Here is a 24757-nt window from a genome sequence, read left to right as displayed (position 1 = left end):
GGGGGGCAGGCGGGAGGGAGGGGGCCGGGCTAGTGACACGCTCTGTCAAACCCCTTTTCTCGGTGTGATTTCGGGGTTTCGGATTCTGCCGCCCCCGCTGCTCGCGCTAGAAAGTCTCCGCGGGAGCTGCTGGCGGGCGCAGGGGCGCGGGGCTGGCTCCAGGGAAGTGGCGCTCGGCGTGGTCCAGGCGAGCCGGGATGCGGGAGTCCCGCGAGCGGATGCGCTAGGAGTCGGACCTTCATGCTTGCGGGGAGCGGGGCCGATGGCTGCCCGGGGGCTGCTGCTCCTGCTGCTTCTCCAGGGGACCCAGGCGGCGCCCCCGCAGGTAAGGCAGCTGTCCTGGGCTCGCTGCGCCGGGGGCACGTGGCCCCGCAGCTGGGGCTGGCAGGTGTGTGTGGGCTGGGGGCAAGCAGCTGGCGCTGGGGGATTCCGTTCTCCCCCGCACCCATAGCGCGGCCCCGGGGGGGGGGGGGGGCACGGATTCCCCAGCGGCTATTGGCTTAGAAAGGCGATGCCCTGCCAGGGGTGGGTGGCAGAGGGGGCAAATCACAGAGCTGCTGCCCCCGGGGGTGGGCTGGGGTCTCCCCGTTGGAGAGGAAGGTGCCAAGACGGGCGGGGGCTTGCCCCAGAGAGCTGGCAAAGGAAGAGCAAAGGATCCGGATTTATTCATCGCTTGCATTATTAACTTAACACGAGAAATGCCCCTGGCTCATCAGCTGGGCCGGAGGGTGAGCGGAGCCTGTTCTGGGAATGTCCTGGGGGAAGCAGGCTGGGCCCGGGTCCTCGTTACGCCTTGGCACGTCCCCGGAGATTTCGGGACATCTGTCTGGCCCAGGCTCGGTTACAAGCGGAGAAACTCGGGCTTGACTTAGACTCATAGACTTTAAGGTCAGAAGGGACCAATATGGTTATCTAGTCTGACCTCCCCATGATGCAGGCCACAAAAGCTGACCCACCCACAACAGAATCCTCCAGCCTGAGACCCCTGCCCTATGCTGCGGAGGAAGGCGAAAAACCTCCAGGGCCTCTGCCAATCTACCCTGGAGGAAAATTCCTTCCCGACCCCAAATATGGCGATCAGTAGAACCCCGAGCATACAGGCAAGATTCTCCAGCCGGACCCTCATTTTACCCGCGATGGCACGTTAATGCCTAATTGACTAAAATCACGTTATCCCATCAAACCATTCCCTCCATAAACTTATCAAGCCTAATCTTGAAGCCAGAGAGGTCTTTCGCCCCCACCGTTTCCCTTGGAAGGCTGATCTCCCCAAAGTGTAAAAAGAAAACGGCTCCTTCTTTGGACCACCCACCACCCCTTTCTGTAGTAACTTCTGAATGGGATGCGGCTTCTGCATTGAATTTCATTCAAAGAGATTCCATCATGATCTAGGTCTCTTCCCCCCACTCATCCCTGGTTTAAGTCTTAGCTGTTAAAGCTCTTGATTTCAACCCAGGAGATTTCAACTCTGGCCTCAGTTAATATTGGTCCTCGGTACCGTGTTAGAATGGGATAACAGGCCATCTAGTCATCTGGGTAGCTTGGTACAGGGATTGCTTGGTGCAATTCCCAATAATTGTCCTCAATGTGTATAATGCAGGGAGTAGGATCATGGAGGCCATGCACCGCCTTGCCTGAGTGAAGTCAAGCCAAGGGTGAGTGCCTGCAGGAATCAGGGCCCCAAGCTGACCTCTTCATGATTTTGCCCTGTCAATGGAAATATTAGCGAAACCCAAACAGTCCCATGTGAATGAGTCTTTTGTATGTGTACTGTGCCTAGGCAGTGCCTATCATGGCAAATTATGGAGAAATATTTCAGCAGAACTTTGTGTGCTTGGAGATTTTTAAATAGAGATCAAAGCCAGATCTGAAGCTCGTGGGACTTCTGGAGCAGACCTTTAAGAACACTTAGTCCTGCCTATTCTGCGTTGACGTTAGCAGATCCTCATGGCCCTTTTGATTAAAAGTAGGGGTTTGCCCTGTGGCCCTGAGCTGTAATTTCCCCTCCCACACTCACGCAACTTACTGTACCATGGTGATCTGGCTCCCATCCTCTCATCCTTAAGGTGGAGTGATTCCTCAGTATATAGGTCCTGATCCTACAATCCCTTCTCATCTGAGTAAGGATTGCAGGACTGGCCTGATGGTCTGCAGACCGATTGGGGGGGAAAGACCCTATATCAGTGCAAAATGGTTATTTTATTGCAAGAGACAGTGCATTTGCTTTTCTAATATTCAGCACCAATATTCAGACTCAGGTCCCATCCATTACTTAGCCCATGCCTGTTAAAACCTGGAGTCACCGAGATTATGATTGCTTTGGAGCAAGGATTGTCTTTTTACTGTGTTTCTGTATGCCGACTCTTGCTGGCAGCACTGGAATTCAGATGCTACTGTTTAGTGTCTGGCAATCCATAGCCTATTTATATTTTAAATTGTTTTTCTCCTCTTTAGTTTACTTTTTTTATTTACATTCAGTTAACAGTTATTATTGATCTTTTTTCCACACGCCCCATCAGACAGATGAAGTTTGTCTGGTCACATTCTTAGGCTTGGGCAGGATTCTCTTCAGTATTCTCAGCCTTTGAGTAGGAGCCCAAGAATGAGGCAATTGTTTTACTATTGCAGTACTGTAGTCAGTTCTAGAGCAGCTAGTGCTGGTAGAAGATCCTTTTTTAAAATTTTTTACTGTAATATACTTTTCTTCCTGACGTACGACTCATCTGTAGCAAACTGACTTTCTCATTTCACTGTGATTCACCACCACACTTTTTTTTTTCTGTGAGCTCAAATGAATATTAACGAATGAGTTCAGTCAGCACAAGACTCAACTGCAGCATAACCCACTGAGATCTGCTCCACCTCGGTAATGACCCTCACTTCAGCTGGGATAACTCACATGCCTGCTGGCACCAGAAGAGTGAAGACAAGGAACAAACCTTGATGCTCTCAAACAAACGTATCCACACAATATCCAAAGGGGTCAGTGTTCCCAGGCCAAAGACGTGTTCGTTTTCAGGGAGCCATAGAAATGTGGGGCTGGAAGGGATCTCGAGTCCACCCCCCAAGGAGAGGCAGGATTAAATAAATCTAGACCACCCCGAAAGGTGTTTGTCTATCCAGTGGTTCCCAAACTTTAACAACCCGCGAACCCCTTTCACTAAAATGTCAAGTGTGGTGAACTCCCTCCTAAAAATAGATATTTCCAGGGATTTTCTCCCTTACCTCAGCATCAATTATAAAAGCAGTGATCTTGGAAATATAAAATTTGTTTTTATGACATGCTTATTATACATAATTTATTAACTATGATTTATCATCACAGTATTTTTATTACATTCGGAAAACAGAAACACACTGCCAAGATCTCACTTTTGTAGCTGGTATCACTTTTGATGTATCAGAGGCACCAGTAGAAAAAAGGGTTGCAGGGGCAAAGCTCCTGCGCACCCTGGGGCCGGGGGGCAGGGCTGGTGCTACCATTTAGGCAAGCTAGGCGGTTGCCTAGGGCGCCAAGATTTGGGGGTGCCAAAAAGCAGGGTTTTTTTTTTTTTTTTTTTACATCGTTCCTACGCCCCCTCCCCGAGCGCGCGGTCCCCGCTCCACTTCTCCCGCCTCCCAGGCTTGCAGCGCCAATCAGCTGTTTGGCGCCGCAAGCCTGGGAGGGGAGGAGAATTAGAGCGGGGGCGGCGTGCTCGGGGAGGAGGCGGAGCAGAGGTGAGCTGGGGTGGGGAGCTGCCGCGGGGGTGCCGGGGGGGGGGGGAAGCTGCCACAGGGCTCCCCACCCCAGCTCACCTCTGCTATGCCCCCTCCCCGAGCGTGCCATCGCTGCTCCACTTCTCCCGCCTCCCAGGCTTGGGGCACCAAACAGCTGATTGGCACCCCAAGCCTGGGAGGGGAGGAGAATTAGAGCAGGGGTGGCGTGCTCAGGGAGGAGGCGGAGCAGAGGTGAGCTGGGGTGGGGAGCTGCCGCACGGCTTCCCGGGGGGGAGCTGCCGTGGGGGGGGGCGCCTCAGGGCAAGGGGGGGAAGCTGCCACGGGGAGGGGCGCTTCAGGGCGGGGGGGGGCGGGGAGCTGCCGCAGGGCTGGGGGGGGGTGTGAAACTTCCTTGCACCAGCCCTGCTGGGGGGGGGGGCACTGCCAGAAAAGTGGGGGGGTCCACGGGGGCTGCTGGAAAAAAAGGGAGGGACCCGCAGGGAGGAGCACTGATACGGGGGCGGCACGTGACCCTCGTCGCCTCCCCGTACTGGCGCCTCTGGCTCCTATGTTTCATCAAGGAGTATCAGATGTGAAACAGCAGGAAGCTATTTAAGAAGTCAACTCAAAGAGTTCCTCCTACACAAGCATTCAGGTCTTGAGCAGTCCAGACAAACAATGAACGTTGCAACCAAGCTTAAACTTGTTTTTCATAATCATTTAAAAAAACAAACACTAGCAGCCTATTAAATTTAAAAAACAGCAGAAAATATCCATCTCCCTTTCTATTTCGTGTAAGGAGTCTTGAAGTTTCAATCTCCTCAGTGTGATAGATTGGCTTGCTTTGATCTGCTTAGCTCTTGGAAGTCCCCAAGGCTCTGGGCTGCTGGCCCCGAGTGCCCAGGGTCCCTAGGGACAGCTCTGTCTGCCATTAGGGAATTTTTTCCTGAGAACCCCCAGGGGTTCATAAACCCACTTTGGGACCCACTGGTCTAATCTGTTCTGAACCTCCAGTACAAGGGATTCCACAGCCTGCTGAGGTAACCCGTGCCAGGGCTTAACTATCCTCATAGCTACAGAGTTTGTCCTAATATCCAACTGTGAGGCTTTGGGGCTCAACCCAGACCAGAAAGGGGTTGTGTCACCCCTTGCCCTGCGACTCTGGGTGCCTTAGATGCTATGCTGCTGTGACTCTCAGCCCTGACACCAACAGCCTGCATACATAGAATCATAGAATATCAGGGTTGGAAGGGACCTCAGGAGGTCATCTAGTCCAACCCCCTGCTCAAAGCAGGACCAATCCCCAACTAAATCATCCCAGCCAGGGCTTTGTCAAGCTGGGCCTTAAAAACCATACAAGCCGGCAGGTCCCACCCTGGCTTCCACCACCCAGTTACTGTTTGCAGAGTCACCCCACAGCATCTGATCCTGAATTTCCTTCAGACCAGCTGCTGTGTGACAGGTTGCTGGGGTTCCCAGAACTGAGTCACCACCTTACCCCTCTCAGCTTCAGCGAGGGAGAGTTTTGCTACTGTTAAACTGTGTGACAGCTCCCTGACACATCAGCTTGTGTGTCTTGCCAGCCAACCCTTCAGGACTCCATCAGTCCAATCCTTGTCTTGCAGGTAATAAACACTGAAGCCTGACTCCCGAGTTCCCCAGAGCCATCTCCCTACAGCCCACGAAAGTTTATGCTCAAATAAATTTGTTAGTCTCTAAGGTGCCACAGGTACTCCTGTTCTTTTTGTGGATACAGACTAACACTGTTGCTACTCTGAAACCAGTGAGTTATTAGTTTTCCAGTGATGTATTGCATGCCACCTTGTGGGTATATATTGCAACGACAGTGTGTTAGTGAATATGTCAGTCCCGACAAAAGTTGCTGACACAGAGTAGTGAACTTCTGTGTCATACCAACCTAAGTCTCCCTTGCTGCAGATTAAACCCATTACTACTTGTCCTGCTCTTGGTGGACATGGAGAACAGTTGATCACTGTCCTCTTTATGACAACCTCTAACATATTTGAAGACTGTTATGTCCTCCCCCCAGCCTTCTCTTCTCTAGATTAAACATGCCCAGTTCCTTCAACCTTTCGTTCTAGGGCAGGTTTTCTAAACCATTTATCATTTTTGTTGCTCTCCTCTGGACTCTTCAACTTGTTCACACCTTGCTTATAGGGTCGTGCCCAAAACTGGATGCAGTACCCCAGCTGAGGCCTCACCACTGCCGATCAGAGTGAGACAATTACCTCCTATGTCTTACATATGACGACACATCCCAGAGTGACCTTTGCCTTTTTCACAATACCATCACACTGTTGGCTTAGATTCAATCTGTGACCCACTGTAACCCCCAGATCCTTTTCTGCAGTACTGAGCCTACCCTGTTATTCTCCATTTTGTACTGGTGCATTTTGATTTTTTTCTTTTTATTTCATTGGTCTTTATTATCTTGCAGTTAAAAATAGGATCTAGCTCCCTTGTAAACAGCACTGATCTTTGAGATCCATCAAACTTACTGCTTGGGGAACCGTTGAGTTCTGGGCACCTTCTAATATTCAAGATAGTCTCAAATGTATTAGGGACTTGTGGGTTCTATTGCTCTATTGGGGCCTCTCCTCCTGCTCCCACTGAAGTGATAAAACTTTCTTTGGCTACCCTGTGAGCAGGATTGGGCCCTAAGCGCAGTGGTCCACTAGCTGAGTCCAGTCAGTGTGTGCTCTCTGCTAGTCCACTCTGAGGGGAAAAACACCTCCACCTCCATCCTGCTCACAACCACATCTGGGGATAAGGAAGAGCCACTATCCACACTCCTCCCAGCTTCTGACCCTAAACATGGGGGTGGCATGTTTATACTTAAACGTTTAGTCATGCTGTGACATGACTAACACAATGGCATATTCTGCCCACACGAGAATTTGCAAATTGTTGTTCGTTGTGTTTAACCCTAGGGTGCAGTTGAAGAATGCTGGAAGTTGTATAACTTAATATATTTTCCCTTTCAGAGTTGGTAAGTCTTGTATGTCACTGAGATAAAACTAAAGCTTTTTCATTTGGAGTGGCTGGTTCTTTGGATGGGGAAATGTGCCATTTAATCCTCCTCCTCCCTCTTCTTGCCTTCAGGAACAGTTGTGATACCCAAGCTTGGGTGATGGTTGCTACTGATGTTGACTTGCCCACTGGAATTGGAACAGCTCTTTGGATTCACCTGACCAAAGATGCTGAGTTCAATTTGCCTCCCCATTGAGGTTCAGAGATGACAATGGGGGAAGGAAACACAGTCAAAAGATGAAAAGGGAGAGATACACTGAAGATTAAAAAGAGTTTGAGGTTACCATGTTTTCATTCTGTACCTTTCACAGATGAGGGAAGCAGTTGAATTTGGCTTTTGAAGCTCACAAGAGGTTTCCCTGATAAAGCCAACCTACGTGCTGTGTTGAAAATGCATACCAATTATATTACACTGCACTCTTAAATGTGTCTAGATATTAACAGAAGAGAAGGGGGGACTGGGGCAGAAGTGAAAGTTCTCATACAGAGGTCGTACTTTATGACATAAGAAACAAGGGGTAAAACTTATGAAGTGAATCTTCTCCAGCTGACTAATCAACCATCAACACCTGCAAGGGAGGGATAGCTCAGTGGTTTGAGCCTGCTAAACCCAGGGTTGTGAGTTTAATCCTTGAGGGGGGCCACTTAGGGATTTGGGGCAAAATCAGTACTTGGTCCTGCTAGTGAAGGCAGGGGGCTGGACTTGATAACCTTTTGGGGTCCCTTCCAATTCTATGAGATAGGTATATCTCCATATATTATTTATTATTAAGATCATTGGGTCCATGAAGAATGAATGATCCACGTTTGGTGAGAGGTGGAGTGGTTCCCTGGAATGTTTTTGCCGTCCTCGCTTTCTTTTTAGGGGCCCCCTAAACAGAGGTTCTAGAGTAACAGGAGGGTCTGACGGGTAGGTCCCCCGGCATCGAGGGCAGCAGCTGCTTTGCAAGAACGTGATAGTTTTGAGGTTTATAGAGTTTGGTTGACACCTTAGATTTCCCCTTCCTCCCCACCCCATTCACTTCATTTCAAGAGCTAAATATGAGCAATAGGGCCAGCTAAGTCAAATCTTTACCTTCATTTTTTAGCTAACAAAGCGTCTTTATTGAATGAAACCATCTCCGCTCTGAAATAATCAGTTATTAGTGATATTAATAACAATGAGTCAGGACTGGATGAAACCCATCTCAGAACAGGATCTGCAATTGATGGTTCCCACACTCATTGTGTGACTTAAGACTTAAGGACAATTTAACAAATGGGGAAATCCTCCTCTTCAGCCAACTTGGTGAGGCGGCCGGGGGGGCGGGGGGGGGGGGGAGGGAGAATGAGAGAAGGACCAACCTATCTCCAGAAAGAGTAATTGGCAAAGGGCCCTTTTTTCTTTCTGTGATCATAACTAGTCCTTATAAAGTGATTTTCATCTGTTGGTCTCAAAATGCCTTGTAAAGGAGGTCAGTGTCATTACCAGTGTCCCCATTACAGATGGGGAAACTGAGGCACAGAGCAATGGTGTGACTTGACCAAGCTCTCTAGAAGAGTCTAGATCAACTGCCTTCTGCTATGCTGTAATTAAATCCTCCTATCCTACTCTGCCAAGTCATAACCACAAGGGATGACCAGATTATTTAATTTAACCTCCTGTATATCGCAGGCCTTCAACACCACCCAGCCCCTGTGCACTAAACCCAACAATGAAATAGACCAAAGTATTTCAGCCCACAGGAGACTGAACTATTCTATGTCAGGCAGAGACTGGGAGGGACTGAAGTGCACCAATGCCTGAGACCCCTGCAAGGGCAGGGAATGGATTGAGAGACTCCCAGGTGAACCTGGCGCTGACTGACTGCAGCCCTGAAGCATGAGATTTTAGGGACATCTGACATGAACCAGAAGGGACCCTCAGGGCTCCCGAGCCTTGTCAACCACCATCACAAGCCACCCCATCATACAGTCTCACTCATCAATTTGTTCAGCTTGCTCTTAAAACTAATTAAGTTGTTTGCCCCCACAACTTCTGTTGGGCAGCTATTACAAGACAGTCCTCTGGTGATGATTAGAAACCTTCTACTTTCCAGCTTGAATTTTTTCATGATCAGTTTATCCCCATTTGTTCTTGTGTCCTTTAGCTTAAATAGCTTCACTGTCCCTGGTGTTTACCACCTGATGTAGTTCTAGAGGGCAATCAGATCCCCTCTCAGTCTTTACTGTGCTAAGTTAAACCCACCAAGCTCTTCCAGTCTCCTCTCATAAGAGAGGCCCTCCATTCTCTTGATCATCCTAGTAGCTCTTCTCTGCACTTGTTCCAGCTTGAACTCCTCTTTCTTGAACATGCGTGGCCAGAATTATACAGTTTTCCATATGAGGTCCTACCAGTATCTCGTACAGTGGCACTAATACTTCCCTATCTCTGCTAGAAATGCCTCGTCTGATAACAGCAAATGCAAACCTAGCCGCATCACATTGGTGGCTCATAGTCATCCTGTGGTCAACGCACACACGTAGGTTGGTCTCTCCTCCTCTCACTCCCAACTGATGAGTCCATACTTATAGCAGAAATTCTTCTGGTTAGACTGTAGGTGCATGACCTTACACTTCGTACTGTTGAATTGTATTCCATTTCTGTCACACCAGTCTTCAAGCTCATCCAGATCTTCTTGTGTAATATTCTGATCCTCCTCTGTATCATCAGCAAATTTCACGAGCACGCTCCTACTTTTTGTGCCAAGGTCATTAATAAAAGTACTGAATAAGATCGGTCCCAAGACTAGCCCATGAGGAACTCCACTAGTAACTTCCCTTCAGGCTGGACATTCACCTTTCAGCACAACCCAGTGTCTTCTCCCCTTTAGCTGGTTTCTTGACCACCTTGCCATTCCTTTACTAATTCCCATCTTCTCTAATTTAGCTAAATTTCCTATGTGCTACCATGTCAAATGCTTTGCTGCAGTCCAAGTATATTAGATCTACTGCATTTCCCAAGTTTCTTACTATTTTACAAGATGCATGTTTTGCCCCATGTTTGGACCCTTTAACACCTATAAGGACATTAGGGATTATTATTTGTGTTGAGATCCTACCCGCAGGGGCGGCTCCAGGCACCAGCGCAGCAAGCGCGTGCCTGGGGCGGCAAGCCGCGGGGGGCGGCGTGTCAGTTGCTGTGAGGGCGGCAGTCAGGCAGCCTTTGGCGGCATGCCTGCAGGAGGTCCGCCAGTCCCGCGGTTTCGGCGGCAATTCGGCAGCAAGTACGCCGAAGCCGCGGGACCGGCAGACCACCCACAGAAACGCCGCCGAATCCGCGGGACCGCAGACCGCCCGCAGGGATGCCGCCGCAGCCCGCCTGACTGCAGTGCTTGGGGCGGCAAAAAACATAGAGCCGCCCCTGCCTACCCGCAATGGATGCATTAGAAACTTGTGTAAATAGGCTATTCATTTGCACTCTCGATCGCTCTTCCCCCTACAGGAATTATTTTTGTTTAGTCCTTGTACAAACAGGGCCTTAGCTTGCATGTGAATGATCCTCTGTGATTCCCTCCCCTCTGGCAGATGATCATTGAGCTTTCTAGGGCCTCCCTCCCATTAGGAGAAATTAAAACAAACAAACAAAATCCTACTGTTGGTTCCCAGTGTTGCCACTGAACAGGTCTTAGGGAAAGCAGACAAGGCGCCTGTGGCTGCAACCACTGTCAACACATCTCACGTAACCTAGCTCAGACCAGTTCGAAGTGACACCGTGTGTCCAGGGCGATCAATGTTGCTGCTTCTGGTGGGAAATTTTCTCAGAATTTTCCTCATGTAGACAGGGCGGAGTGATACAATCCGCCGCCAGACAGTCCCAACGCCGTAAATTCATTACCTTGGCCCCTGGTATCTTTGGCTAAGGATACCATATTAGCACCCTTTTAGCAGGTTGGGCTTAGATATGGTTTTTTTTTTCTGGCAAGGTGCTAAAACGGCTTCCCTGGACAAAGGTCCTGTCTGCTTTAGGAAATTGACCCGTTGCTGACAGTGGATGCTCCCCCTGCACTGGCGACGAAAAGTTTAACTGCTAGTGCAGACAAGACCCAAGCATCTCCAGCGCCACTGTTGAAACCTGATCAAGACTTGGTGGAACCAAGCAATCTGCTCTTCATGGAGTGGAGAGAAGAGGTCCTTTTTAGCTGTCACGGAGCACTGCATGTATTGGCCCAGTGCAGCTGTATTTTCAGGTGATTGCCCTCTGTGCCAGGGGAGTAGCTGGCTTCACATGATCCGTAAGGAGGACAGAAACATGTACAGGGATAAAAGAATTTTGTAATGGGTATTTTGGCTATACATGCAACATGTCATGCCCTGATATTATAAGCTTTAACACACATGCAATGCTTTTTATCTTCAAAACACTGTACAAACACTAAGTAATGAATCCTTACCACAGCCCCAGGGGGAAGGAATTACCACCATACAGATAAAAATAATAAATGACTTCTTTTCTAATGGGTAAACTGAATCAGAACTCTTAAGTTACTGACCTATGCTCATAAAGTGATAGAGCCAAGAGGGTGGATTGATTTAAATCACCTTTTTTATCATGATTTAAATTAGGAAACCTTGGTTTAAGTCTTTGATTTTAATCTTGTTTTGCATTTGTACTTTTTGGTTATTTTCCTAAAGAAAGGTTGTTTGTTATGGGTTGGTATAGTTTGGTCATTCTTTTTGCTAAGCAGGAGGATCTACTATATTTATGTAAGTAGAATGTCAGGGTTGGAAGGGACCTCAGGAGGTCATCTAGTCCAACCCCCTGCTCAAAGCAGGACCAATCCCCAGACAGATTTTTACCCCAGATCCCTAAATGGCCCTGTAGACGTGCCCTTCATTGCTCGTTGCACAAATTTGTGGGAGACCACTCTTTCAAACACCAGTGTCCTTTTATTTCCTTGTATTTTCCCACCACCACTTGTATACAGCTTTATACAGTTCACTACCAGGCAGGTAGCCCCTTAGGAGAACAGCTTGCTCTTACAGCTAGCTGGGAGCAACAGGTCCTCACTTTCCTGTTCCTCCTCTCCTACTTCCTTCCTGCTAGCTTTATAGGCCTTCCCCCATCAAGCTCACAGGTGTCTCTCCTTTAGGAATTTAATCAGCCACAGCCTGTCAGCTCCAATCTCTTCCCCTTATTGGGAGCTGAGCTAGCAGGCCCTGAGCTAACTGGGGCTGAGTCAGTGCCTTTTGGCCAGCACCCTGTTACAGGCCCCCTCAAGGATTGAATTTATAACCCTGGGTTTAGCAGGCCAGTGCTCAAACCACTGAGCTATCCCTCCCCCCTGCTCATTATCTGGGCAGGGATCTTCATCCCACATTTTGACTGCAGTATTTAAGCAGAAGACTCATGCTTGCCAGTGAAAACAGAAATGGCCTCTGACAAAGTTATTTTCCTAAGAAGTCACTCAAAACTGCTTTCATCATCTTTTTTGTAATTCCACGGAAGCCTGCGGTCAGCCTTTGGAAGTATCTCTGCTGTTTTTAAAAAGTCTGTCTTCATCTGCGTTGCAAACATTTCATGATTCAGGGTCTGGCATGAGACATTCCATCCCAGGGCAGCAGAGGAGGAGTGGACATTATGCAAGAAAATGGCTTGCGGACCCACCGGACTGTGCTGGAGGGATCCTGAAGGAGCAGTGTCTAGCCTTCCTTAATCAGAATGTGAGGGGCTGCTACATGGCCCTCAGGATAAAGGGGAAAAAGAAGTACCAGGGGGTAGTCTCCAGAAAACCCACCTTGGAATGTGGGAAATTACATACATTTTGGCTATTTGCATATAATGGACAATGGTCCAATATATAGTCAAATCAAGAAAGCACATGAAATATCACTTAATTATATTGGTACTAGAATTTTGATTTAGCCTAACCCCCATTAAAAAAAATAAAAAGGTAGAATTCTCAGCACTACCCTCCCTGATGCTCTCTAATAGGCACAGTGATGCAGTGGGCAGGCCAAGGGGCTGGGAGTCAGGAAATCTGGGTTCTACACCTGGCTCTGTCATTGGCTTGCTCACCTCTCTGTGCCGCAGTTTCCCCACTTATAAAATGGGGGTAATAATGCTAAATCACCGAAGTAAAATGCTTTGAGATCCACAGGTGAAAAGTACGGTGTGAGAGCAAAGTATTATTGTTAACCCGAAACTTATCCTTCTGCACAAACACACCCATGATCTATAAAACTGATTGGATTAGAAAAGCCAGAAAGGTGGCTCCTTAACTAGCATTTTCTGAGCTGCAGTGAGGATATGAATTTGTATCGTGTTACCTCTCTCTCTCGTTCTTCCATGCATAAGTTCTCACGAAAGGATAGTAAAAATTAGAGCTGTTTGGAATTGTTTCTTTCTCCGAAGAAAAATTTGACGACAAATGGAAAAAAAATAATTTTCGTCAATTTTTGTGTGTGGAAAATTTTGATTTTTCCTCAAAAATGGTTTTTTGTTTTTGTTTTTTTGCCAGATACTTTTTGATTTTTAGTTATTTGACAACAAAAAAATCAAACGTTTTTGAGGAAAGCAGTCACTTTCTATGAACATTTTAGTTCAGTTGAAAACTCAATTTTCTGCACAAAATAAGTCTCGATGGAAAATGTTTGACCAACCCTTGTGGAAATGTAACCTAAAGGCAGTACTTGTGCTAGAATTGCTTCAGAATAGGGTCTGAGAGTGGTACTTAGAGGGCTGAGGGTGGCTAAGAAATAAGGTATGATGAATTCTGCCCTCTGATATGGGACTGCACTTTCCATTGATGTTGACGGAAGACTGGCTTCTATTTTTGCTTGGAAGGCAGACGTTTAAACACTGGCCTTGATTTCATTTGAGGAGCCAGTGCTTTCAGTCTACAGCTTTGTAAATGTCTGAGTCGATTAGAGACATTGGTTTAATATCTAGGACTGTTAGCACCAACAAATCTTTGCTCTGTCCCTCTGGCAGAAATAGCAGGGCCTCAGTAGGTTTCTGTACCGTGTTTCAAATTATACAGACCAAGGGGCTTGGGCTTTAAAACCTAGACCAGTGATACTCGGACTGAGGCTCACGATCTGCAAGCGGCTCTTTTCTGTGTCTCCTGCGACTTTTTGCCGCACGTGATATTAAAACACTGTGTGATTTAATTATTAACCAGTCAGGATGCGTTTACTATGTTAACCAATTGTAGTTGATAAAATAATACTTGGTCAGTCATTTTGCTGTGAAAATAATACCGGTAGTTAGTTATAATTTCCCATCATAGTGTTTAAGTATGACTAGTACTATAGTAAATGAAACAATGGATTAACACAACTGTGGCTCTTTTGGGTAATGCTGATCGCTAATTTGACTCCTGAACCACTGAGTATCACTAACCTCGAAAGATCATTTCTAGCAGCACCTTGGATCCTGCCTCCTCTGTTCTTTGGATTCCCCAGAGAATCACTTCCCTTTAAACTGGTTGGGCAAAATAATTCAGCTTCATTGTCTGTTTTCTGTGATCCATCTCTCTTCTGCTCTCTCAAAGCATTGAGGTTTATTTCTAGGCCACTCACCCTAGTTGAAAACACTGAACTCGTTTCAAAAAGAAAAAAATCAAACCAATCAACCCTTTAATGTAGATCCAGGGCCGTAATCAGAGCAAATGCGTAGGGGGGTTGAAAGTGACACACGGGTATACCTGGTTAAAGGCAGCTAAAATGAGGTAATTCACACCTTCTGTCCCTGAGTGTGTTACATCAGTTTATAGTGAGACCCTCTTATACATCAGCAAACTGAGAGGCCAGAAGAAGGTGTAAATTACACCATCCTTGCTGCCTGTAGACTCACTTTGCCATGTGTAACTCCGACCCCCACCTTCCCCAAGCATTCAGTTCACACATGTACCCAGTTAGTTGGCCTTGTCATTTTTAACATGCCGCTCTCAACCCCAAACGCCTTCACGCCACTCGCTCTGAGGCCCGCCAGTCGGTTTTGGGGACACACTTGCCTTCATCCCACACAACCTTGTGGTTGTCACTCTACGTTTTTGACATCAGAAGTGTGAAATTCTGAAACCGAGGTTATAGAAAACCCGGTACATGTTAAAGAAGCGAAGCCCACATCATTTCTCTGCTGTCAATTTTGCTTATATCATTCATTTTCTGCCTTGATCAGGCATAAATGGTTTGCTGCTACTACAGGGACTGGGGATGTGTGGCAAACTGCATGGCCAGTGTTAGTGCCCCATGAATCACTTCTCAAGGGCCATTGTTCCGTTCATCACACCTAACATAGGGGGAGGGGTAGCTCAGTGCTTTGAGCATTGGCCTGCTAAACCCAGGGTTGTGAGTTCAATCCTTGAGGGGGCCATTTAGGGATCTGGGGCAAAAATCTGTCTGGGGATGGGTCCTGCTTTGAGCAGGGGGTTGGACTAGGTGACCTCCTGAGGTCCCTTCCAACCCTGATATTCTATGATTTTATGATAACAGAACTCGACCATGCTGCGCTGCTGTTGATTGGTTGAAATAGGGACTAATAGCTGAGGGAATGAAAAGGGGAGGGCAACAAAGGTCTGAGTCAGAAATGGGATATCCACTGGCACCGAGCGGACAGTGGAAAGCGCTTGATGAGTAAAGTTCATGCTCATGACACAGCATAAGTGACAAACCCTCAGTGATACTTGGTGGACTGCCAAGACATAGGAAGGCTGAGTCAGCAGAAAGAGACATTCTATGGTAGAGAAACCGTGCCTTGATTTTAAGGAACCATTTTACAAAGTTTTCTATGAACTCGGAGCACTTTGGGATTTTGCGTAGAGGATAATAAAGGCAGCAATGCTACTGTGCTGGCCGCAGAGTGGTAATGGTGGGTGGATTGCGTGTTACTAGGCTGTGTCATTTTCAGACCTGACCTTGGCAGCAGATCAGTCTGTGAGGTTGTGGATGTCAGGCAGTGAATAAGCGGTAAACTGGCAGGCCGCTGCCCTCTTGTGGCAAAACGAGGTATTAAGTAATTGAGTCACATTTGTTTGCAGACGTGCAATAATTTATCGCAGTCGTTATTAGGCAGTGGGCCAGATTCTGCTCTCAGTCAAATCTGGAATAAGTCCATTTTCCAGATTTATGCAATAGTAACTATGAGCCAAATCTGGTCCTGTATGTTCAATATTTTAAACTTTGTAAAAACCCTCTCATTGAATTAAATGATGAAAAGCGTCTACGTATTTTCCAGAAAATTCAGTGGAAGAAGCAGAGTGTTCCATCAATCATTTAAAGTCACATTGCTCAACTTGATCTGATACTGAACATTCCTTACAGCCCAAAGTCGGATCTCATCGGAGAGCCAGGAAGGAAGCGCTGCGCTTGTCAGTGACTTTCCAGAGAATTTACAGAAAAGCTGGCCCAGCGGGACTTAGATATGGCCACTGACTGTGTTTTTTTTAAATTTATCTTTTTAAAACTGGGTAGAAAAACTGGGCTTAGTTCTAATCTCCTTCACAGTACAATGTCTTAGTTGAAACAGTCTAGGGTGACCCTGAGGGACCTTCCCCTCTAAACAACTGATTTAATAACGTCATCTCCTGCTGCTTAAATTAGTCTTAGAAGCTAGCTAAGGTGCTTCTGCAGGAGAGGCCAGGAGATCCCCCTTCCTCATTCTGTGACCTCAGACAGCCTCTTGAGTCCCTTTGAAGTGTCAGGATCCTTGGTTCTATTACTGTCTCTAGAAGGTAGTGTGTGCTAATGGTTAGAGAGGTTCTATTGCCAATTCTGCTATTAATTTGCCATTTGACTCTATTCCAGTGGGTGCGTCTACACTGCAATTAGTCACCCACAGCTGGGTGATTCAGGCTCATGCAGTCCACCCATCTGTGACTCTCCCAGAGCCCAGGTTCCAGCCAGAGCTTGAATGTCTACACTGCAATTAAACGGCCCCTCAGCCCGAGCCCCTTGAGCCCGAGTCAGCTGGCACGGGCCACCACGGGTTTTTATTTGCAGTGCAGACGTACCCTTCCAGGCTTTCCTATCATTCTGCTGTGTGATTAGGGCACCAAATCCCTCCCCTGTAGAAAAGAGAGAGAGCTTCAGAGGCTGGGTGTGAGGTTCATGGATGAATGTCGGTAAAGCTCTGCATTGTCGACAGAAGGCATTGTAGAAGGGTGAAGTGTTATGCCAAAGGACTGGGGGAAATTCTCCCGCAGAAGCCAAGGGGATCATAGAAATCATAGAATGTCAGGGTTGGAAGGGACCTCAGGAGGTCATCTAGTCCAACCCCCTGATCAAAGCAGGGCCAATCCCCAGACAGATTTTTTGCCCCAGATGGCTCCCTCAAGGATTGGGCTCACCACCCTGGGTTTAGCAGGCCAATGCTCAAACCACTGAGCTATCCCTCCTGTTGATCTGCTGTGGATTTCCTGAGGTCCTTGTTACCTGTCGAAACGCCATCAAGAGGCACAGTCTATGGTGGATCTCCTGGTTCCATCTCTTTCTGAGACAAGTTGCTGTTTCAGATGATTTTACACTTTCCACCAGTAGCTGAAAATGGAATTCAGAGAATGGGGCGGGGCGTGAATGGGAGATTGCCAAGTTCAAACGATCTCATCAGAAAACTTGTAGCAGTGAAATTTCCCAGTACGTGCTTCAAATTGCTCTAAGCAAGGTGCTGATGCCACTGAACAGAGGTGCCTTCTGGCTTATCTGCTTCTTGAGACAATTCACAACCGAGTCTTTTTATCTAAGGTCAGAGCAGAGGCTGCTCCTGAAAACCTTTTATGCACAAGAAAAGCTTCACTGAAGACAGTGGGCCTGGGCATGGGAGTAAGGGATTGCAGGCTCTCTCCTTGGGCCACTGATGTCAGTGCAGGCTCTGTCCCCATGTGACCAGCGAAACAACTGAATCGCAAGCAGGTCTTTGGATTGGATTATATCCAGTTAAACAATTGAACACAGATATATATTTTCTACACTGATATATGGGAGAGGAGACTGCTGGATCCAGCAGGAGCTTAACAAAATGGCAGAACTGTAAAAAGGTAGTTTCAAGGAGCCTTGTGAAGGATGGCAGGCACCTGTTGTGTGTGGCCCAGGTCACCAGATGCCTGGAAACAATCCATAAAACTGACTATTAATGTAAAGAATTAGTTTTATTTATAATGTCCATTCTGGCTGGATATCTACACAGCCCTGACTATGACCCAAAGTCTAGCATACGCCAAGTCTAAAACCTGATATGGATTCCTTAGGGAGTCTACTTTGGTTATTCCAAAATCCTGGTTTGGAGTGGAGAGGGGGTCATTCTAGGACAGTACTGCAGTCCATGCCAGGGCCGGCTCCAGGCACCAGCTAAGGAAGCAGGTGTTTGGGGCGGCCAATGGAAAGGGGCGGCACGTCGGGTCTTCAGCGGCAATTCGGTGGCGGGTCCCTCAGTCCCTCTCTTCCTCTTTGACCTGCCACCGAAGACGAAGGGAGGGAGTGAATGGACCAGCACGATAGAGCTGCCGCTGAAGTGCTGCCAGTCGTGTTTTTTGGTTTTTTTTTGCCGCTTGTGGCGGCGGAAAACCTGGAGCCGGCCCTGGTCCGTGCAGTTGCGTTTGTCGCCGTAGGCTTTTGAGCACTGAAATGGCAGATGGACGGGTTGCAATACAGCTTCCCATTCCCACACTCCGCTCGTCTACTCGTTCACAGGAAAGAGCTGCACGAAGATGGGCTTTTCTATGTTTTGGCCTGGGTGCATATTGGATCATTACAAAGTGCTGTACGTTGAATACGGCTGCTACTGAGCTTTAATGCTGTCTTTGGTCTCTCTGATTTTCTAGACATTGATTATCTCACCTCAGTCCTGTAAGGTGCTAGAGAACTGGCTCTATGATGAAACTTCACAACGCTGCTGCTACCAGTGTCCCTCAGGTCAGTATGTTTGTAACTCGGGAACAATTAACAGGCAAACGTTCCGGCACATCTGACTGGTGCAAATGCACTAGGCAATGTGTAATGGTGGGGGGAGTTCTTTCTGTTCCCTGCAGAAGTGTGCAGTGCGCAGTTTTATGAATGAGCAACAGGTCTGGATCCAGATCCCCTCCCCTCAAACGTCCCAGTGATCCACAGTATGAAGGGCATAAGCCCCTGCTCGTTTTTAGGCATTGACAGTTTTGTCAGTGCGGCTTGCAGACATTTAGGCTGGTCTACACTTAAAATTTAGATCAATGTAGCTACGTTGGTTGGGGGGGGGGAGGAACAACGACAAATCCAACCCTCCCCCCCCACACACACACCCTGCTTGCTGTAGCTATGCAGACCTAACCCTCAGCAGAGAGGTAGCTATGCTGACAGAAGGATCCTTCCATCGACGTTGCTACTGTCGTTGGGGGAGGTGGTGTTCCTACACTGATGCAACAACCCCTTCCTTCCATCAGCGTAGGCAGTGTCTCTATTACGGGGTTCTGCCAGCATAGCTACAATGGAACAGCCAGGCCAATATCGTCTCCAGGGTGTAAGCATGCCCTGTGGACTTGGTCTGGCAAGGAGCTGTGCCACTAGCAATAAGGCACTCAGCACCTCGTTGGAGGTGCTCAGAGCCTTTGCAGAATCGGGTCCTTAAATTTGCATCCCGCTGAATTTTTGCGTGGTCATGTCCACCTGTGCGAAGCACGTGGACAGACGGTGTAAAACACTGCCATCGTGAATTGCTGGTGTTTTGCACCCACTGCTGCGAGTGACTGCACAAGAATCGGCCCCACTGATTTGCTGCTGCAGGGTTTCAAACTGTCCAGTAAAACTGTGAAGCTCAATTTGCATCCGATCGCAGGCCATAAAAATAGCAAACGGCGCCGGGGAAACTCTGTCGCTTTCTTCAGAGTCAAAACAGTTTAGAAAGTGTTCCAGAGGAGAGGGAGGTGGGCAGCTTGTTTTCAGCGCCAGCAGCAGGCCGCTCGGAAGCTAGCCATGACTCATGAAGAGTAACAAGCCTTGTGGTCAGAAACAGGAAATGGCTTAGAGAGACCGAGTCCCGGAAATGCCTGAAGCTAGCCCCATTGGCCAAAATAGTTCAGTGGGCGGGGCATTTTGTGGCATTTCCCTCTTTGTAAAAATGTTTTTCTTTTTTTTTTTTTTTTCTCAAAAGGAAATTTTTGACATTTATTCGTTTGGCTGATAGCGCGCAGGGGTATTGTGCTTGGCTGTGAGCATTTGCATGAAGTTGGATTGGGTCAATAGCAGGACATCCTGCGCTGTGGCCATGTGATGTCAAGACTATGCCAGGGCTCCTGAGAGACCCACCCCTGTGTGTGGCCAGCCGAGACTTTACAAATTAGGAAGAGGGAGACTGCTTCCAGTAAAACAACAGGAGTACTTGTGGCACCTTAGAGACTAACAAATTTATTAGAGCATAAGCTTTCGTGGGCTACAACCCACTTCTTTGTAGCCCACGAAAGCTTATGCTCTAATAAATTTGTTAGTCTCTAAGGTGCCACAAGTACTCCTGTTATTTTTGCGGATACAGACTAACACGGCTGCTACTCTGAATCCAGTAAAACAAGAAATTAGGGATGACGAAGCTGCTTTTACCCAGTTTGGAACCTACTCAAATGGATGGACAGCCATCTGTCTTGTGTCTACACCATCCAAATCCCGCATCTGGGCAGGGGGTTAGACTCGGGACCCTGGCGGTCCCTCCTAACCCTATGGTTCTATGATCCTCAACTGGGGTATGTCAGTGTAGCTTCGTTGCCTTCAAAGGGGCTTCACCGTTTTTATAGCAGCTGCAGATCTGGGAGTTGTTACATTTGATTTGTACCTGAAGGATGTTGGCTTGGTGTTGTGCTTAAGGAAGACTGGGGAGGAGGAGAGAGGAGAAAAGCGGGGGGAAATCTAGGGGGAGATTAGCATTAAAAAAGGATCAGAGAGAGGAATATTCCCTGGACAAATAGATACTATACTACAGGGGTTGGCAACCTTTCAGAAGTGGTGTGCCAAGTCTTCATTTATTCACTCTAATTTAAGGTTTTGCGTGCCAGTAATACATTTTAACGTTTTTTAGAAGGTCTCTTTCTATAAGTCTATAATATATAACTAAACTATTGTTGTATGTAAAGTAAATAAGGTTTTTAAAATGTTTAAGAAGCTTCATTTAAAATTAAATTAAAATGCAGAGCTCCCCGGACCGGTGGCCAGGACCCGGGCAGTGTGAGTGCCACTGAAAATCAGCTCACGTGCCGCCTTCAGCACACGTGCCATAGGTTGCCTGCCCCTGCTCTACTACATAGCAAAAATGACACTAAACGGATATTAAGGTTGCGAAATCAAGCCCTCAAAAGTTAGGAAATGCCAGAATTAAGGTTGTCTGTGCCATCCTCCCTTAGCTGCTCGTCCCAGTCCCAGTCCCCCAAGCTCAGCTCCACGCCTGCATCCCTGAACCTGTCCACTAGACCAGACCACCATTCCTCCCAGCAGAATCCCAGAGTAGGCCAGCAGTGTTTACTCCCTGGGCTGCCGGTCAGCTGATCCACAGCCACACTCCGCCTGCCCTCTGCAGTGCATTATTTCAGCCTCAATTCCTGACACAGCTGGTCGCTAAAGGGAATAGCTATTTTTTTTAAAAGGACCATGTTGCAGGCACCGGCATCGCAGTGGTTGCCACCCTAGTGAGACTGGTTTCAGACAGTGGGAGGTGGGAGCCACGTAGCTGGGAGTTGTCTGGTGGCATTTAGTCACCTAAATATAGCACGGATGCTGTCACCTGCACCGCCCACGCTGGGCTTGCCAGAACGTTTAGCGAGTGTGTTGTTTTCCTCCGAGTCGTTAGCCCGGAGGGTTGCGTTATGCAGAAAGAGGTGGGCCGTTTTCCTGGATTCTTTCTCGCCCACCCTGTGCCCCATTCCCGTGCTGCTGCTGGGATTTCTCATTGTGCATCTGCTGCTGCCACTGTGTCTTCCTCTGTGGTCGTGGTTACCCACCTCCCAGCAACTCCTGGGGTCAAGCTTTCTGCAGCCCTTCTGATCTCCATGGTATAGCCAGGGCCTTTGTTAGCCCGCGTACCCAGCTGCTTAGAATACTGACCTTTTAGAGGTGCCTCTGGCCCAGCCACCCCTGCTTGGCCTCCTTCCATGCCCCAGCACAGCTTTTGAGGGCGCATCTCTGCCCCTTCAAGCTCCCGTTTGCACCAGCATCCCAGAGGTGCTGGCGGCCGTTGAGAGGAAAGCAGATATCTAGGGCAGTAAAACGTTGAGCACCGGCCCTGGGGGTTGCTACCATAGACCTGAAGGAGCCAGCGAGGAGCAATTGTCTGAGGAATCTGCGTGGCAGTGGGGCACTTCCCTGCAGACCTGCCAGCCCCCTCTGTCTTCCCATTTGTAACCTCCCTGTGCAATGATCCCAAGCTCTGCACCCTGGAATAGCATTACTGCAGCCCGGGTGACAGGTGCAGAGAGCAGATCCATCCTAGTATTGTGTGGGAGGTGACCGCATGGACTGAGGAGCCTTCGGCCGTATAACAGGGTGACTGTCCCCTAAAGGGTAGTAAGCACTAGTGGTCAGTCAACACCTGTTCTCTGGTGTGTCTCTTTAAGTCCTTGGACTTTTTAAGAGCGGATGAAGACCCAGGAAAGGCAGAGCTAGGTACTGGGGGAGAGGAAGATGGCCCCAGAGGGGATAGTTAAGGCTTGGGGAAAACCCAGGCTGCTGTTTCTTTAAGGGCCTGGGATCAGGAGCTTTGTGGAGTGGGCGGGGCAGGACTCCTCTCTCAGCCAATCAGGACAAGCTCTGGGAGGGAAATATATATACACACACGCACTCTATCCTCCCTCAAAAGGAGTGGAGCCAGTGGCTGGGGGAGATCTGCAGGGGAATGCTCCTAGGGGGAGAGTGAAGGACTGACTGGGGCAAAGAGCCAGCTGGAGGAAGAAGCTAGCTGAGGCTCAACACCCCCAGCTCCAAGGAGAAGAGCCGGGGGCTGGAGCAGAAAGCAGCCTGCAGCGGAGTAGAAGACGACTCCAGCCAGGTAGGGGCTGGGCAGGATGAAATTTGGACTCTGAGAACTTTATTTTGATGGGAACCGTTTATGATGATAATCCAGGGTATTATTGGAAGAGAAGAGCCTATTTGAAAAGGAAACTGAGGCTTGGCACGTCTGAGCGACGCTTGGCCAGTAGAGGGCGCTGCCGGGCAGGCACAGCATTTGACAGGATGATTCTCTCCCTCTGCTTCTATCAGAGCCCTTGGTAAGAGGCTTCTTACTTATTGTGCTTTCTCTCTTTCAGGCTACCATAAACGGAAAGAGTGTCCCACAGTTCCAGACCGGGACTGCGGGCAGTGTGAGCCCGAGCACTTCCTGAACAGGGAGCAAGGGAAGCCACGCTGCGAGGCCTGCGTGTCGTGCAAGCCAGGTATCTGTTTTGCTTATCCCCTGCACTTGCATCATGCCGAGACCTTCTCTGGGTTTGAGCTGGGCCAGTTTCATTGTGTCTTGATTTCCTGCCTTTCCACTACCTGTCTGGACTGGCAAGGGAAGCTGTCTTATCTTAGTCCTTGATCCTCCAGCTGCAGCACAGGGCTGATGAGAGCCGCCTCTCAAGTTAAGGTGCACTGCAGTAAGGTATCCCCATTATGTGAAACTGGTCCCATTTGTATATTTGGGTGGGTATCTCAATAGGACATCCAAAGGCTGCATTTGGGGTCAGTGGTGGAATTTGAATCAGGCTCTTGGAGAGTGCACGTCTGGCTATTTTACTTTTCTACTTTGTGCACCTACTTGAGCATCCAAATGCTTGACTTGGATGTTCTGTTCAGTTTTGAAAAGTCGTCCCACCACATGGCATGACGTTAGAGAGAGGAACGAACCACGGAGCTTGGATCTGAATTCAGATTTGCATCTTGGTTCTCCCAAAGTCTGGATCTGGGGTTCTGGTGCGGACCCATCTCTTGTGTTTTTTCACCCCAGTGGATCCCAAAGAGTTTTGCAGACGCAGAATTGAAGTGCAAGCCTTACTGGGATTGCAGCTACCTCTGGGGGGATGCACAGAGATGTTTAACAATGCACAACATTACCCACCAGGTTAGAACAGGGAGGCTAGCATGTTTAAGAGAAGCTACCAGGAAAATTTAGGAGGACGGAACACAATTGCCTGAGCTAAAATTTGGCTCAGGCAGGAGAGTTAACACCCCGATCTTGCAAATGTGCAGTGAGCTCTTGACAGCCCACAAGTGGTTGGGATCCCAGTAATAACATTTCATTCAGAATGGCATTTCCAGCAGCAGAATGGCCCCCTGTGCTGGCTCAGTACTTAGAGAGGGGAATGCCACCTACCACCTCACAGCGCCACTTCCTGCGGGACCTGGGATTTCCCCAGAGGTCTCTCATTCAGCTATTGACCAAGCCTGATCCCTGCTTGGTTGATCAGACTCCAGTCCATTGGTCCGCAGACTTCTCCTGCTCTTGTGACTTGAGTTGTCGCTGAAGAGAACACTCATTATCCTTTCCAACTCTTCTCCTCTCCCTGCATTTCCTCCACGCTAATTTTCTCTCACTCCCCCTTTCAGAATACGACCTTGTGGAGAAAGTCCCTTGCTCCTTCAATTCCAGAAGGGTGTGTGAGTGCCGAGCAGGGCTGTTTTGTAAGGTTGCCGTTCTGAACAGCTGTGCGCGATGCATTTCCCACACTGTCTGCAAGCCAGGATTTGGAGTCCTAGTCAGAGGTAAGCATCCCACCCATGCCAGCCAGTCTCCTCTGGCTTTGGCCACGGGGCGGTGCTGGCGACACGGCTCACTCTGTCGCGTATGGCTTGACGATCACTTTTTTTTTTCTTTCCTGCAGGCACCTCAGAAGTTGATGTCTCCTGCCAAGAATGCCCTTCGGGGACCTTCTCTGAGCGGCATTCCAGCACCGAACTCTGCAAGCCCCACACGGAGTAAGCCCAGATTTCTGACCGGCTGTCTAGAGCTAGAGCTAGAGCTGGAGCTGGCTGGGGGAGGGATAGCTCAGTGGTTTGAGCATTGGCCTGCTAAACCCAGGGCTGTGGTTCAATCTTTGAGGGGGCAATTTGGGGCTTTAGT

At 48.5% G+C, this 24757-nt stretch overlaps 1 protein-coding gene across 1 annotated transcript in view; it reads left to right on the top strand.

Moving 5' to 3' along the window:
* Positions 1–262: 262 nt before the first annotated feature.
* TNFRSF8 (TNF receptor superfamily member 8) overlaps positions 263–24757 on the top strand; it is a 38800-nt gene continuing 14305 nt past the window's right edge. The window contains exons 1-5 of the mRNA XM_065421136.1: positions 263–325; positions 18528–18618; positions 22965–23090; positions 24244–24399; positions 24519–24612. Of these exons, the coding sequence (XP_065277208.1) occupies positions 263–325; positions 18528–18618; positions 22965–23090; positions 24244–24399; positions 24519–24612 (530 nt within the window). The remainder of the gene's footprint in view (positions 326–18527; positions 18619–22964; positions 23091–24243; positions 24400–24518; positions 24613–24757) is intronic.

This window comes from Emys orbicularis, chromosome 22 (assembly GCF_028017835.1).
Source record: "Emys orbicularis isolate rEmyOrb1 chromosome 22, rEmyOrb1.hap1, whole genome shotgun sequence".
NCBI classification, from domain to species: Eukaryota; Metazoa; Chordata; order Testudines; family Emydidae; genus Emys; species Emys orbicularis.
This window is presented reverse-complemented; position numbering and strand designations above follow the sequence as displayed.